The sequence below is a fragment of the Caretta caretta genome, chromosome 1 (genome assembly GCF_965140235.1).
Source record: "Caretta caretta isolate rCarCar2 chromosome 1, rCarCar1.hap1, whole genome shotgun sequence".
In the NCBI taxonomy this organism is placed as follows: Eukaryota; Metazoa; Chordata; order Testudines; family Cheloniidae; genus Caretta; species Caretta caretta.
In genome coordinates this window covers 163043916-163061307 of record NC_134206.1, presented here as the reverse complement: position 1 = coordinate 163061307, position 17392 = coordinate 163043916, and the positions used below count along the sequence as shown (strand labels likewise).

Genomic DNA, 17392 nt, shown 5'->3' with positions numbered 1-17392 from the left:
TGAACTATGACAGGAAAAAAAACAAGTTAACTAAAACCTTTCCAATTTCACTCATGCCATTATGTGTAGAGGGATCTGAGCCCATATAGCGTATGACAATATATTGTCCATTGACTTCATATATTTCGGAAAGAGCCCTTAATATTACACAATACTATACCTTAACACAACTCTGAGTAAAATGCAAGACACATGCATATTGAAAAAAAGACTAAAGCAAAATTCAACAATATGCTCATCAAAAGCAGTATTTAACTTCCAATATAAATTTTCTTGATTTTTTGACTCAGACCCTTTGTATGAGAATACACTACCTCCTCAACAACAAGAAAGAAAGCTAAGAAAAACATAACAGGTACTTACCAGCTGAGAAAAAAAAAAATCCAGTAGCTACTAGTTACAAAATTGCTCTCCTTGAGAGATGGCTAGTTTAACGCTGCAAAATTTTTAAAGGGCTACTAACAGAAATGCATGAAGGGGAAAAAAGTTCCTATAAAGGTCAACTGTGTACAGATGAACATTAATAAGAAATAAGTAAATCACTAGACCATGTGCTCCTGAAGAAAGATGTATTTGTATTGTACATATCATATGCATCTTTGTGGTGTGTTTATTTAAAAGGGGAAATTATGGTATTTTAAAATAAGAGTAATATTTGATTCAGTGTGAATTACAATATTACATAACAGAATTTGTTTTTTAAGCAAGCTAGGGTAAGAGGCATATCCAGCAGATAAGATAATTTGTATATATTACAATCCTTCTGGGAGGGAAAACTGTGACAATAAATTTGATATCCCTGCATTTACATGGATTACTGATAAAATAATTCCATGTCCCAGCATCAATAAAACCAGGCTGGTTGAGGAGGAGTTTAGTGAGCCACCAAAAGGCCTTATGGATTGGGGGAAAGCAACATTTCCTGTGGTGTAGGAAAAAATGTTCCAATCTTGCCTTTGCTAAGTGTGATATATATTTCTCTGCACTTCATCAGCCTTGTTGTTGAGTAAGGCCATGAACCCCAAACCTAGAGGGCAGACATATGACCTACCATTTTATTTTTATATATGAGTTAATGGGTTACACAAGATCAGTGCAGGCATAATCGAAGAGAACCCAGGTCTTTAACACGGTAGTCTCAAATGTTAGGTCAGGTCTACACATTTTCTTTGACCTGAAATTAATTTCTTTCCCCAGGCACTTTTTAAACATAAAAGCAAAGAAAATGATGGGGTAGATTCAAACCCCCACCATTAAGCCAAGTAGTTAGGATGCTTGCTTGGGATGTGGAAGACCTCCTCTGCCTTATATGGTGCAAGGATTTTAATTTAAGTCTCCCACAGTACAGAAGAGTGCCCTAATCCAGTGGTTCTCAACCAGGGGTATGCGTACCCCTAGGAGTATGGAGAGGTCTTACAGGGGTACATCAACTCATCTAGATATTTGCCTAGTTTTACAACAGGCTACATAAAAAGCACTAGCAAAGTCAGTACAAACTAAAATTTCGTACTGATAATGGCTTGTTTATACTGCTCTATATTCAATACACTAAATCGTAAGTATAGTATTTATATTCCAATTTATTATAATATGGTAAGAATGAGAAAGTAGGCAATTTTTCAGTAACAGTGTGCTGTGACACTATTGTATTGTTATGTCAGATTTTGTAAACAAGTAGTTTTTAAGTGAGATGAAACCTGGGGATACGCAAAACAAATCAGACTCCTGAAAGGGGTACAGTAGTCTGGAAAGATTGAGAGCCACTGCCCTAATCACTGGGCTGTGGGATATCTTGCCAACGGTGACTATCAAACTCTTCTATTGATACCATTCCATGTGTATAAATAATGAAATAGCCCTTTGAACAGGGACTTGAATTTGGGTTTCCTACATCAGAGGTATATGCCCTGACCAACAGTCAATAGGAGCATTTTCAGTTGTGCGCTCTGGGTCAATGACTATTAAAATATTTTATACAAAGTGGAACAGCTTCAACAGGAGATAGTGATTTTTCAAACTATTGCTCAGTGATTAGGGCATTATACTGTAATGGAGGAGATGTTTCCCAAGTTCAAATCACTGTTCCTAATCAGGTAGAGGAGGGAAAACAACTGAGGTCTCCCACAATCCAGGTGAGTACCCTAGTCTGGGATCTAAAGGTTAAAAGGGAGACAGCGCCTACTCCACTATAAATGTTGCCCAAGTCATCCCCCCATAAATGTTGGCCAAATCTATCAAATTCACTTATAATTTTGGGGCAAAGCTGCATTTTCCAACAAAAACTATTTGTCTGAAAATTTTCACCCAGTTCTAGTCCAGGGTTCAAACTGATCTGTTGACACAAGAGATGTTGCTATGGTTGCATGTGGGTGATTTTATTTTTCAATTTTCTTTGTAAAAACCTCTGGTTTATTTAATTCATATAATGAGAAAACAGCCTGTGACACATATTTGTAATTTAAGAACTATTATAATCTGTAATGGCAGAATATCCAGGTGTTTCATACTTAGTCATCTCCCTCTCTTCCTTTCTTTGCCCTGCCCCCTAAGACCTACCCATGGAGGTACGCCAATCCTGAATTTAAAAAGCAAAACAAGAAGTAAACACACACAAACTTTGTATAATGACAGTTAAAGCTGCTTCAGGACATATCTAACCAACTCAAAACTCAAAAAGCATGGTAATAATAAGTTAAGGGGAAAATCTGTGTTCCTTCCCAATTTCACACTGTCTGCAACGTTGTCAGTAACAAACTAAAGCTATGGCCACATTTAAACTGCTGTTGCTGTAGCATATCAGTGTAGACACTCATTACAGTGACTTGAGGGGTTGTCCCTTTGCTGTTATGAATCCACCTCCTCAAGAGGCAGGAGCTAGGTAAATAGAAGAATTCTTCTGTCCACCTAGCATGGTCTACACCCAGTATTAGGTCAGTTTAACTGTCCTTGCACACTGCTTAAATACCATGTTAATAGGTGCTTTTATAATATTTTATCTGTATTTATTTTTGTATGTATTATTCTACATTCCCAGCCAGAAAATTTCTCTTTACATTACAACTCATTCAATAGTGTAGCTTGTCACCCAGCAACATTGTGTCTCCAGCACCTACTTCACTAAGTACCTACTTCTCATCACCACCCAAAGCTGCAGCAAGTTACAAACATCTTGTCATGCCCTGTACATCCTTGAGCCCCAGAACGTATGTCTCAGGAACACCTATGTACTCACCATAACTTAAAAAAGTATAATGCCTTCTGTCACCCACTTCCCAGCAAAACTGTAAGTTCTGACCCTTAAGAAAGTATATTCAGGCTAATCCCCTCCAGAGTGAATTTCAGGTGGCATATTAGCAGCACTCAGCCCTCTGCCTCCACCCACCCACTTAGTGGGATCTTCTTCAGCAGGACTACTTCTCAAATTGTAGGACATCTTTGAAAGCCTTCAGGCTGCAAGATCCTTTTTAGGAGATGGTCACCAAAGGGTATCCTGAGATACTGGTGATTTTTATTTTATTTAATTGTGTGTGTGTGAGAGAGAGATGGCTAATATTCAGGAGTGTGGTGCAGAAGCTCCTGTTTGGAGGATTAACTATCTACACAAAAATAGAGAGCAGAAGTCCCGTATAGACACATGGCTATGTATACTGCCATAACCATGTACTGTGCATGGGGCACTCAGGGTTAATAGAATGTTTCTTTATTTTATAACACTTAAGACCATTTAAAAATTATGTGGAATGAATCAGAAAGACTTTGGGAGTGAGATTTAATGGTTTTCCATCTTTAACAATTATGGTATTACAATACTAACCCATAACAGAGGTTTTCACTATAGAAACTCAGGTAACTGCCTCTCATTTTTGTTAAACTGCAAAAATATCTTTTCTGTAACATAGGAAGATTTCTTCTACTAATATTTAGTAAAACCTTATTGCACATGGCCATGACCACCATAAATATGATTTAGATTATGATAATGCTCAAACTACTATAAAAATGCAGAAGCCCCATAATGAAGTGATACATTACCAGCTTTTAAAAAAAAAAAAAAAAAGGCTACAAATGAACAAGCAGCATACATCTTCTGTTTCCCTGCACCTTTTAGCTTTGGTTTGTTAATTCATCTGGGGCCTGACCCAGAGGGGCTTTCAATGACCTTTGAATCATCCATCACTTGCAGGAAGAAGGCCACAAAGTATCCCTATAGTAATGAGTTTATTGTTACCTTAGGACCTTGAAGAAAAGTCTTGAAACATTCTATCTTATGGGACAAATTTATCTTTTTAGTAGTTAAGATTAATAATTAAAATATAGCTTGATTTTCATGTTTCATAGGACTTTCCATAGTTATCAGCATAGAGTGATTGATTGTATTTCCTCCAGCAAGTGCTAGATAATTTATCTAGGGCAAAAATACATCATAATCCCTTTCTGAACTTGCCTAAAATTGTTATACTGAAAACAATTAAATTGCAAGCGTAGGGGGACATTGGTGGTAGCAGGATCTTGGAAAGGCAACTTGGTCAATATAGTTTTTATTAATCATCTACCATTCTACTCATTACTGTGAAAAGTCAGAATTAAAGCTGACTCATAACATGGTTTTAAATTCTGCTTCTGAGTTCTGTCCAGTGCCAAGGACCTTTTAAGTTTCCACAGTTGGAAAAGCTATCTCCAGGAGGGATTGCATCCATGCCAAAGAATGGAGTCTTGTTAAGGCTATTCTATCTGACCTTGTCACCATCTGGATTCAATTTATAATCAATCTCTAATAACATTCATATAGTTTTTTCTAATATAGACTTTATTAATATTATATTGAGAGATGAAAAACAGTGTTAGAAAGAAATGTTAAATGAGCTGAAGAACAAGCAATAGCTGAGGATAAAGTTCTTCCTTAATCTTCTCTGTGTTCTAAATTTATGAAGATTAAATATTGCAAGATTGCCTGTTATGTTCACCTGTGAAATGACATCATCCCTCACATCATGGTGACTTACAAGCAGGATGAATCTCCCAGGGTGTCTCTAGTGACAAACAGACTATGGCACTGTACCAAAGTGAATTTATATTGGCCACCTTTCATTAAAAGTATTGCTAGAACAAGACTCCATGTTCCCAAATCTCACTGCTTCTTACAGACCCCAAATAATGAAAAAAGGGAGACGTGCTAATAGAAATCCTGGTTACCCCACTGTTGGCCAAAACCAGGATATTACACCACCAAGTGAGAATCCAACTTTAGTCTGAAAGTGGCTGAAAGATCTGAGTAGTACCAATAGAAAAAGTCCATTATGCAGCAAAAGGCCAGGAAGAACCATACATATATAGGAATCATTTAACAAATATTAGGATAGCAGACCTGAAGTATCCCCTATCTCAGCCAACTCAAATAAGTAAATTTATATTTGTTTTCTCCTCCTACTTTCATGAAATGAATAAGACCACATGTGTTTTTATGAGCCTTAGCTTGCTCCAACTGTTGCAGGCAAATTCCAAATCAACTGCCATTTTGCCTAACAAGCAGAAACAAACTTTATGCTAATATTAATTTTCCTGATTTGCATGAATGACTTTTGTGATGTAGTTATGGGTGGCTGTGCCTGACCTTCCACTGCGGGAAGTCTAGAGGAGTAATCTGTAGTCCAAGAGACCTCACTTTTTAGGCTCCAAAGATGGATGACTTCAAAAATAATTACATCTGATTCAGAAGTTACTTGATACCTTCAAAATGTTTTTTTTTAAATTGCTTTGTATATTTTTTAAGAGCGTGAGACCTCTTTGCACGTGGAACAAGTCAGACAGAGCTTGTAATAGTATAGGTATACCTGCATGTCACAGTGAGGAGGACCCACTCAGTCAAGTCAAGTCCTATGGAGAAATACCTCTGGACACTCATATGTTGAATTAAAATTTTGAGCAGCAGGTGTCCTCTTTATCTTCTTTTCTTTCCTGCTACATTACTTCCTTCCTCTGCCCCAATTAAACACACACAGACTGCCCTACATGTAACTTACAAAGCGGTGCCAGTTCTTTACCATACTCATTCACTTGTAATATTTTATCTCTGTGCCCTCCCTTTATGAAGGGGAGGGATTTTCTCTTTTCTGTTTGTGCAGCACCCAGCTCATTAGGGTACAGATCTCAATATAGTAGTGCCTACAGGGCTCACTTTAATATATTTACAATAAAAATGAGAGTAACTGAATACATGTGTAGCAGGGTAGTTAGCCGCTCCTGCCTTAAAAGGCTTAAAACAGCCTGGGGAGAGGGCTGTGGCAGGGGAGGAAAAGCTAAGTTGATTGGGAGAAGCAGCCTCAGCTGGGGGCCATGCCCCAATCAGGCCACAGCAGGCCCTTATAAGAGGGCAGTGGGCCAGGAGCACACAGAGTCTCCTTTAAGTGTGGAGAGAGATGGGCCTGGCTGCTGGGGAGTGTACCTTAGGTGAAGCAGGGCTGGGAAAGGGCAGTGGATGTGGGACGCTCTAGACTGGAAAAGCTCCAGGCCTGGCAGATGGCCTAAGAGAGGGTACTGGGGTTGCAACAGGGCAGCCCAAGGGTAGGCGGAGGCAGCAGGTCCAAACTCCCCTTGCCTTTGATGACTGGCTTATACAGACTGCCGTCAGCCTCAGTGAAAGGGGGCTAGATGGTGACTGGCAGTAGCCCATAGGTTGAGGCAAGGTGGAGATAGAGGGTCAGGGGTTCCCTGGGGAGGGGAGAGTCAGATCTGTGGGTGGGGTCGGGGGTTCCCTGGGGAGGGGAGAGTCAGATCTGTGAGAGTCAGATGTGTATTGCCCGGAGGGGCAGCACCCCAGGTAAAAGGGCACCCAGGTCCAGCAGTGGTGAGACAACGGCAGAGGGCACTCCAGAGCTGGTAAAGAGCTGATTCCCAGACAACCAGCAGGAGGTGCCGCTGGATTAGTCTGTGCCCCATTACAACATGGTAATATTGCTCTTATGTTGGCTCCTTCCTAACCATTGTGCACTTTCTAACCCATTATTGTGCACTGCAACATAGTAAAAAACCACAGGCTTCCACCTCATACCTTTAATCAATTTCAGCCTGATTCTGCTGGTACTGAAATCAGTGACATCTTCTTTTGCATGGCTGCTTAGCCTTAGGGTTATGAACATATTGTGAGTGTCTGTGGGCACGCTCATGTGTGTTTCTTTGGGCATATGGGAATATAATGCAGAAAAGGTTGAGAACTACAGTCCTATTGCATTCAGTGGTAGGGGTACAGGACCTTTGCATTTTAAAAATTAAAAGAGTATCCTGTCTGATCTTCACTAGAGGAGGAGGAGCTCTGGCATGTTCAAACTCAACACTGTCTGTAGAGAAACTCCATTCTAGAGGACAGGGTGTCACACTGTTTCTACACATGCATCTCTCTTGAATAGAATATCAAAACAGAATCATGGCAATAAGTATCCAAATGCATATGAAAACAAAATTCCTCTAAAGGAACCAGACAAAAAGAATATAAGTTACTTGAACAATATGGCTAAAGGCTATCCCCTTTGCCAAGCTCAGCAAGAATAAAGCTGTTAGTCCAGTCCACTAAATACTACTAATCTTGGTGATGACAAGATACGACTGATAAGGCTAGGCCAAGAGGTGAAAATGAGGGCAAATTTAGGATTTAGTATCACTAAAGCCAATCTCTTGAGGGAGTGGATATTTGATCACATTTAGTCTATTCCAGATCTTTAGGTAGTCTTTACACAGGTATGTTTTAGGAAGGAAGGAGTTAAAACCAGCACCACACTTTAATCTTGTCAGGTTTTGTTTTGGAATCATCCACCTGATAACTCTGAGCTGACAACTGCATAAAGCCTTCTAAATACTTTACCAGCTAAAGAGACAGCATTCTTTTTAGGTGTAAGGAACTAGTGAAAAGCAGCTTCCCCTCCCACCAAGTTGGTAAGAATAAAATATACCTGATTACTGCTGTATGTAAAGTCACGTAATGAGGGACTCTCAAGATCCACAATGCCCTGTCAAAGTATATTAGTTTTAAACATTAGATGCCATTAACCTTTATCACAAGTCCCAAACCCTACACCATAGCAAAATACATTGTATTACAGAATATATTATTTTGATCATGAAGACAACCTTTGAAATTTTGATTACTTCAATTTGAGAATAATTAAGATCATCAGAATGTCATTGCAGCACTGCCACTCAATGACAGAAAAGCAAAGATCGAGTTTCGTGCCTGCAAATTTCACTTAAATAATAAATGGCCCCAGTTTGTTTGTTCACTTAGGTCCTTTCTGGTAGTTTTCCCGTAATTGTGCTAGATCAGAGGACAAGTGAAATGGCAGATTCATCACTGATAGAATCTTTGTTTAAGATTTATAATCCTTTAGTTTGTGTGCTTTTAGGGCTTGAGGGCATTTTCCAGTAGCTCTTCTTTATCCTGTAGGGATTTGTGTATCTTTAACTAAGAATTAATTTAATCCTTAAATTAAATGACACCAGAACCAGAGCTTTCACTAGTTGTCAAGTTAGAATTTAAAGTTAAATTGCTTTCTGAAAAAATTAGAAAAAGAACAAGAAAATCATAACCATAAATTGCATGTGAGAAAATATATAACCCTGGAGTGACCTAGTCATGAATTCTCTCAAGAAAAAAAAATTGGTAACTTAATTTTTTTAACGACACCACTCTTCCCCCCATAGCTAGGCAATAGTAAATACATGGTCCTTGCCAGAATAGCCTATAATTTCTATCAGTTCAAGATTGAATGAGGAAAAGCAAGGGTTCAAACTGAAAAAAGATAAAAGTTAAGCTCTGTCCCAAATCAAATGCTCCACTCAAACAAATATGCCCTACACAATCTGAGACTTCAAAATGAGATTCCAAGACACTACTCTTTCTTGCATATTCTGATCAGCAATTAAGTAGTTAATGTTGCCATTTGAAATAGAATCATTAGGCTCTGGAATTTTCACCCCAATAAGATGAATAAGGGCAAGTTACACACTTTAGAGCTATTATTTCAGGCTATCTGCAAACTCAAGCAGACAGCATTACACTGGTTTGTTTGGTTCAAAATTTTAGGATTTTTCTCATTGCTCTAAGAGCTGGAGATTCCTCTCCCTCCCCCCAGCAAATAACAAAACCTAAAAAAACAACCAAACAAGCAAGCTTAGATTCTGGATCACAAGTTGGGAACGTCCATGTGATTGTCTAGCTATAGCAAGCTGGGGATGTGGAGGAAGGACTCCCACTGAAATTAGTGGCAGAACATTCATTGGTTTCAATGGGATCATTATGAGGTCCTGCATACAGAAGTTTTCCAAGATACCATTTCATTAGAAAAGGAAATAAAGTAACTTTTTGTAATTCTTAAGTTCTTTCCTGAAAGGAGGGCTGGTATTTTTGTCTTACAATCAGGCTTTAACTAGTATCACTAGTGTTTTATGATGCAATGTGTTGGGATGTCAGCTGGCGACAAATAAAATATTTAGACAACTTCTGGTGATGATTTGTCAGCAAAGTAATGTGTAAGTGGAAGAATATTCTCTGTTTAAGATATTTGGGCAGTGGCTTAGAAACAACACAGTATACCTTGAGATTTCCTTTGAGTTTAAGAAGGCGGCCCTGCAGTTTTGTATGGCATTTACAGCAATTCCATGGGTCCAGAAGAATTTTATTTTTAGTACTGTTAAGAATTATAATTTTTTAATAATAAGGAAATTAGAATGAAGGACAAGAAAACAAATTAAGAAAAAACAACTAATATTTAAATGGGAACTTGTTTGGATTTTTCTTCATCCCCCATCTTTTCTCCTGGTTTTGGGAAACCCTATGACTTTTAATAAGCCTAATAAGATAGGAAAACAAGGATATTCTTGATATGCAGAAATACATATCTAAAGAAAATCCATTGTGCAGTATATGTCCAAGGCAAGTAAGATGCCCTCAGAAAAAAATTAGAAATGCAACCTGTTTTAGACAATTAAAAACATTTTGTTAATATTACTGTACAGTCACAATGCATATACTTGAATTTACTATGACCGGTCAAAATAGGGTGGGATATTTAAGAACACTCAGTGTTGGCCTAACTCTGCTCTCACTGAAGTCAATGAGAGCAGAATTAAGCCAAACACTGAAAGCTTTGGAAAATCCCACCCTCAATGTGCAAGAAAAAAAATCTAGGGGTAACTGAACAGATTATTTCAGATCCAGAGCATAGCTACACAAATTTATATGGAAGAATTCAGTTCCCAGAATGAAGTATTTTATCGTTTAGTACTGTAGGTCTCTCTACATTAAGAAATAAAACCATTTCAACAATCATCAATTTGTTTAATAATACATAGCTCTTAAATAACACTTTTCATCAGTAGATCTCAAAGCATTTTATAAACGTCAGTATCACACACATAGTACAGATGGGGAAACCAAAGCACAGAGTGGTGAAGTGACTTGTTCAAGGTCACCCAGCAGGCTAGCAGTAGAGCTGAGAATACAGCCCATATCTTCTGAGTCCCGGTTCAGTGCTCTATGCCACAGGTGAACCAGTGCTGACCACAGCTTAATTTAGGTACAAATCCATCTATTCCAGTTGTTGAAAGTGTTAAATTTCCTAGCATTGACAAGCCTTTGACTTTTCTTACAATGCGTTTCTAAATATTATTGTACGAGTGTCTTATTCTAACAGGTCCTGATTCCAATTAATTTCTGTTACAAATGCCTTTGTCAGCAAGAAAAAACATTTGATTTACTTCACTAATGGGAATATCCCTCAATGCAGGGATTGCTTCTTCTTGAGATTTCTTCTGCTGCTGATTTTTTGCAAAGTTATCTGTAGGAAATACGAGAAAAGACATTTCACTATTCCATGATTAAAAACAGATAGTATAAAATGAAATACTTTGTTTTCCTGCTAGAAGTGTTGTTAGACTCCTACACTTCATCAACATAAAAGCATACTGCTCTGATTTTACATCACATCCAGCTACAACCTAATCCAATACAACGTTTAACAGAGTGAAATTCAAGAAACATTCCACTTTTCAGACATTTACAGCATCGTTCTGGTTTACTGAAAGTGAATGCATTTTATTGGTAACATCAGTTTATCTACAGTAGATATTAACGTTTTGCTCCCTCTAGCAAAGAAAATTCCATAGTGTTGATTCAAGAAAGAGTTGGGGCTAAATTCTGCCTGTGGATGCGTGTTGCTGACCCTTTTCGTTCTTGACCTCAGCAGCTTTCTATCAAGTCATCAGTCTAGTCATCAAGTCATCAGCTTTCTTTCTATCAAGTCATCACCATCTTTACTGCAGAGTCTACACTTGGCTCTTTCCACTTCAAAGTACAGTTCAGTGGAAGCAAGTCAAAATAAGTCAATAAAACATGCCTTAAATACTAATTTTGTTAGTCTTCATTAGAAGTGAATGGACATGGGCGAAATGGTGCTGCCAATTGGGACAGCTTATCTTTAGCATAGACTTGGATTCTAATAATCTGGGTAATTTTTGAATTCTCCCATGTTCTTGCTCAGGAAAAACAGTTATCAGCAAATAAAAGAAATACCATCTTGAGAAAGATGGGAAAATACTGAGGAAGCCACCTGTATTTCAAGTAGTCAGAACTGGATCGGTGGGCAGAAACAAAATCCATGGGAAAGAGTAGCAAATGCTAGACTGTAATGGTTGTCCTAAAGAAGATATATTTGGAAAAAAATATTACTGCAAGTTTTGACTGTTTTAACATTGTATTGAAATGAAGTTTGAACAAACTATATATAAGTGTTTATAACAGCTCCTGTAATACATCAATACATGAAACATAGGTGAAAATTCAAGGCTTTGAATCTGATTTAGTTTAGTTATACTAGCAAGTATGTTTACGGTGATTGTCAAAACCTTTTGTTGGAGGCTTAAGAACTAGACAAAAAAATTATCAACTACCTGTAATGGTGTGCATGGAGTTGAGCGGAGCAGTACTCATCATGTTAATACCAAAGAGTAGTATATAGCCAATTCCTAAAGTAACTAGAAGGTATACAGGCAAAGCAACTGCCCAGTACCTGCAGAATAAAATATTTATTTTTAAATTACATCTTGCAAAAGAAAGTCTTTAGTAAAAAATTATTTCCAGCTCTAAATCAAGCAAGACTGTGCAGAAGTAGAAACATTTAAATTGAATTTAAAGTGTATAGAAAAAACAATTATAGACAAACCCACCACACTAAAAAGAGAAGACCCTGAAAATACAGTTCATTAACTAAAGATCCAGTCTGGAATTATGTGATCAGTATGTGACCAGTATGGAATAATAGCCAAATAAATGCCTTAGACAGTTTATTTGGAAAATGTAATTTAATAAAATTTACCATGATATTTCAGAAAAAAACCTTAGTTAAACCAAGCTGCCAAATTACTTTAAGAACATAGCAGACAGGTGAACTGCACTTCATTTTAGCTTGCTGATAATTTTTCAGAGTAAACTGTTGTTTCTGACATTACTTTACATACTTTACATAAACATTACTTTACATAAATACTGTAGCTGTTTGTGAGGAGAAACATATTAAATCTCCTTTTCCAAGTTGGATTAAATGTAAAATATTTTAAATGTAAAAGGACACTGGCACAATTTTTCTGGGTATGCGTTTGCTCGTTCACATGTTTAACAGTGAATGAATTTAACCTACTTTTGAGGCCAGTATGTTAGTCCCAATGAGAATAACCAAGATTCCGGAACATACGCCCATACAAGGTATAACACTGTGCAAAAAGAATAAAAGTTAATAGTTTGATCATAATGGTACTGTTTACATTGTTTTAAGAGATAAATTAGTTCTAGACAACACTTATAGCACTGTCATTACAGAGGATACAAACAAATTATAAAAATTTTCTCTATGGATTCCAAAAAGCATCTAAATAGGTCTGCTGAAATACTGCATAGAATGCTACCATGAAAACAAAAACTACGCCACAGGGATACAAACTTTATAACTGATGGTACTTTAACTCTCTCTTCTTCTTCATATTTGTTTTCTAATTCCAGAATAAAATAGACAAGAATTCCTTGCACCATTTGTCGATTTTTTAAAAAAGGTTAAAATTTTAATTTAAAATTAATTTTAAACATTTGTATTTTAAGAACATTGATCCAAAGTATTTCTCTAGGTCTTCAGAAATATGCACAAATGACTACGTATGTAGAACTATATGACAGCACTAAACCACAAAGGGTTTAATTCTGCAGTCAAAACTAGCAATAATGTTAATGGGTAATATGACCACACAAGGACAGCAGGATTTAGCCATTAAACCCCCCCCAACAAACCCAATTAACTCCCAAAATGAGACGTCTGTGGAGTACCAAATGTTATTTGAGTGGAATTCCACACATCTTCAATGAGATTTTCTTTTTTAAATACTTCAGTTCTTTACTATAGTATGCCACTTAAGGGGCTATCACCAATAGAAATGATAAAATGTAAACACCCAAAATAGGGATTAGGATAGCATTGTACTAGGTAGTGTACAAACAAACACACAATGACAGCTCTTGCCCCAGAGAGCTCAAAATCTAGAATTCTGGCAAGTAAGTAAACATATAAATCGGGAATTGGTGGGGAAGGATAAAGTAACAGAGAGTCACACTAGTCCCAGCTGTCACAAAACTGAAACAAGAGTTACAACAACCTAATACTTGAAGCAATGTTTTTAAAAATGTGTATTTTACTGAAAATATATTTAGAATGGGAGTAAATTTGGATTTACTGATTTCAGTGCCAATGAAGTAAGTATTAATCCAAAAATATTTCTCTTAAGAAGAACAGTAAGGTCAATTTTGGCTCAAAAGTTAAGGTTTTACACCATCTTAGATCAACAGAACAGTTACTAGCAAGAGGATATAGAAGATGGAATCCCAGGGTAGAGTCTGGTGGGAACACCCTTGGAGTGGAGCCCTCCTTAGCTCCATCCTTGCTGAGCTGTTTGAAATGGGAAGGGTTCTGGGATTCCTACAGCCAGATGCTCTTCTGTCCCTGAAATCGCTGGTGCTCCATTTTTCATCTCTGTCTTTGATGTGCTAAATTTGAAGTCCCTAAACTATTCTCTAACTGTTGCAAGAGAAGGAGCACTCCTTCTCTATTTAGTGTTCCCCACCCAAAAGCCTCAAACTTGCTGCAAAGGAGTATGGGCTCTTTGCTACTCCACTCCTTACCCAATGAGTATCTCCAGCACCTTCCTCTGTTGTGGCATATCATTGCTGAAAGCAGCAGCACAGTGAAACTGATGTGATTCTCGTCAGCCTTCATCTTTATCAGTCCACATCTTCAGCATTTGTGTTTTGCACCTTTAACTTCTACACAGGTCACAAAGTGCCAACTGTGTACACATATGCTGTACACTCAGCCTACTGGAAAGATTTTCAACTAACTCCCTGAAATATAGTTGTTCCCACAGCACACTCGGCTACATGGCCACCAGCAGCAGTATCAGGGAGAACAAAATCCAAAAGGATAATACAAGGGAGAACTGAGAAGACTTGGATTATCCCACAAAGTTGCATAATGATTTTTAACAACAGTTCAGAGAGACAAGCTTGGGAGGTAATAACTTTTATTGGACCAACTTCTGTTGGTGAGAAAAACAAGCTTCTGAGCTTGCACGGGGCTCTAATGCTTCTCTCTCACCAACAGAAGGTGGTCCAATAAAAGATATTACCTCACCCATCTTGTCTCTCTAATATCCTGGGCCCAACACTGCAAATAATAGAATCATAGAATATCAGGGTTGGAAGGGACCTCATAAGGTCATCTAGTCCAACCCCCTGCTCAAAGGGGGACCAATCCCCAGTTTCTGCCCTAGATGGCCCCCTCAAGGATTGAACTCATGACCCTGGGTTTAGCAGGCCAATTCACAAACCACTGAGCTATCCTTCCCCCTAGTTTAGTCCTTCTTTACAACTAATGTAATTTTTATTACATGAGAAGTATTAACACAGAGTTAATCTTTTTTAAAACTTCTACATCTTACTAGAGGCATGACTGTACAGTATTCATTTCTGCCTTTTAATACAACAAATACATGTAGCACTTTGCTCAGAATGCAAACATACTTACTAAAGCCAAACTGGGAACCTAAGAGAAGAACAAACCCATATATTGCTCTTTCAGGCAATGGGGCTGGAGAGTTTTCAACCATGTCAGTCTCTTCTTTTTAACTGAGAAAAAGAATTACAAGAAGCTATTAGCTACACTTCACCTTAGGGTAGGGTTGACAACTTTCTAATTGCACAAAACTGAACCTTGCCCCGCCCCTTCTCTGAGGCTCCACCCCTGCTAACTCCATTCCCCCCTCCCTCTGTCACTTGTTCTCCCCCACCCTCACTCATTTTCACCAGGCTGGAGGAGGGGGTTGGGGTGCGGGCTAAGGCTGGAAGTGTGGGCTCTGGGGTGGGGCTGGGTATGAGGGGTTTGGGGTGCAGGAGGGGGCTCAGAGCTGGGCCAAGGGGCTGGGGTGCAGGCTCCAGGAGGGAGTTTGGGTGCAGGAGGGGGTTCTGACCTGGGGCAGTGGGTTGGGGTGCAGAATGGGGCGAGGGGTGACACTTACCTCAGGTGGCTCCCAGAAGCAACCAGCATATCCGGCTCCTAGGTGCAGGGGCGGCCACAGGGGTTCTGTGTACTGCCCAAAGCTGCTGCCCCCACAGCTCCCACTGGCCATGGTTTCTGGCTAATTGGAGCTGCAGATCCGGAGCTCGGGGCAGGGCCAGCATGCGGAGCCCCTGTGGCTATCCCCTGCACCTAGGAGCCACATATGCCAGCTGCTTCCAGGAGCCACGCTGAGCCTGCTTTAGTCTGGCTTTTAGCTGACTGGACTTTTAGCAGCTGTCAGCAGTCCCTTTTCGACCAGGCATTCTGGTTGAAAACCGGATGCCTGGCAAAGCTACAATAGGGATTTTTTTTATAGGTTTTTAGGTTTCCATGATGTTGAGAAACCCATGAATATGCTATTCCTCTCACTTTCATTATGGCGAATGGGAATCAAGTAGTTTTGTTCCTGGTGCAATGTGGTCACACCCATACTACTAGGGCAAGGGTTCTCCAACTGGCGGTTGGGACCCCTCAGGGGGTCACGAGCTGTCAGCCTCCCCCCCAAACCCTGCTTTGCCTCCAGCATTTATAATGGTGTTAAATATATAAAGAAGTGTTTTTAATTTATAAGGGAAGTCTCACTCAGAGACTTGTTATGTGAAAGGGGTCACCAGTGCAAAGGTGTGAGAACCACTGCGCTAGGGCTACCTGTTGCCACGGCTCCTGGCAGGGGAACCTGCACTCTAACTGGATTTGTAGTTGTTGGCACGGACAAGAAGCCAGGGTTGAAAGAAGCAGTATTTCCTGCTCAGCACCAAGCAGGTTGTTGGGCACAGGCTGCCCCTGCCGGGGGCGAAGACCCATGCGGAGCCCGGGTTTTCCTTGCAGTGGAGTTGGGCACCCAAAGGACGCCTCACTCCCCTGCGGGGCAGCGCGGGCAGAGCACGGCCCGTGGGTGCCAACCCCCGACGCCTCCCGGAGCAGCCGCGGCCCTCCTCGCCATCAGTGCGGAGGCGGGCCGTGAACGAGGCAGGCCCTCGAGGAAACGCCAACGTCAAGGCGACACCGGGGCAGCTCGCCGCAGCCCAGGTGCCTCCCACAGGTGGCCGGGGGGGGGGGAGGGAGCGGGCAACAACGCTACAGACGGGGCCGGGAGCCCCATTCGCCACCGCAACGCGGCCGCCGGAGGCTCTCGGTGTCCTGGGGGCTGCGAGGCCCTCAGGACTGGCGCGGCTCCCGGCACGGACCCGTCCCCCTCGGGAAAACTGCCCCCCGCGCGGCGCCAAGCTCGCGGCGCCCATTTGACACCCGCGGGGAGAAGCAGCAGCAGCAGCACCGGGCCGAGGTGGCGCCCCCTGGCCTCCCGCTCCGCCCATCCCCCTCTCTCACCTCCCCCCGGCCTGCTCCGGGTGAGGCCTGGGACTCCCCAGGCCAGTGAGAGAGAGAGAGAGAGAGAGAGAGAGAGGAAGCCGCGCACGACGAGCCTCCTCCATCAGGACGGGGAGGTGCGCCCGGCCCTGCCCGACCGCCCGTGACACATCCAGAGCGCCACGCGACGGCTTTCTGCGCGCATGCGTGGTGACACGACAGACACACGCGTGAGCGAGCGGAGTCGTCGCCTGCGCATGACGTTAAGAGAGGACGTCAGAGCCGCTTCCCTGCTCTTCACCAGCCAGCTTGAGGAAGCGTCGGCGTGCGGCTCGGCCTCTCGCGCAGGCAACGCAAGGTGCGAGGAGCTTGTTCCCGTTTCTGAAACCTCTGACGTCAGGAGGCAAGCAGCCAATCGAAGGTCTGGGAGGAAGAGGGAGGGG

General features: G+C 40.7%; 2 protein-coding genes across 2 annotated transcripts in view; one reads left to right on the top strand and one right to left on the bottom strand.

Annotated features, from left to right (window-relative positions):
• Positions 1-10306: 10306 nt before the first annotated feature.
• PIGP (phosphatidylinositol glycan anchor biosynthesis class P) lies at positions 10307-17120 on the bottom strand. Its single transcript, XM_048867126.2, has 5 exons — positions 16971-17120; positions 15111-15211; positions 12684-12756; positions 11938-12056; positions 10307-10826 (listed from the first exon to the last, which is right to left on the bottom strand). Exons 2-5 carry the CDS (start codon positions 15190-15192, stop codon positions 10696-10698), a joined length of 405 nt encoding a protein of 134 aa, XP_048723083.2. The 5' UTR covers positions 15193-15211; positions 16971-17120; the 3' UTR covers positions 10307-10695.
• A 108-nt stretch (positions 17121-17228) lies between these two features.
• Positions 17229-17392, top strand: part of TTC3 (tetratricopeptide repeat domain 3) — a 132923-nt gene continuing 132759 nt past the window's right edge. The window contains exon 1 of the mRNA XM_048866992.2: positions 17229-17370. The gene's annotated coding sequence lies outside the window, so the exon portion shown is untranslated. The remainder of the gene's footprint in view (positions 17371-17392) is intronic.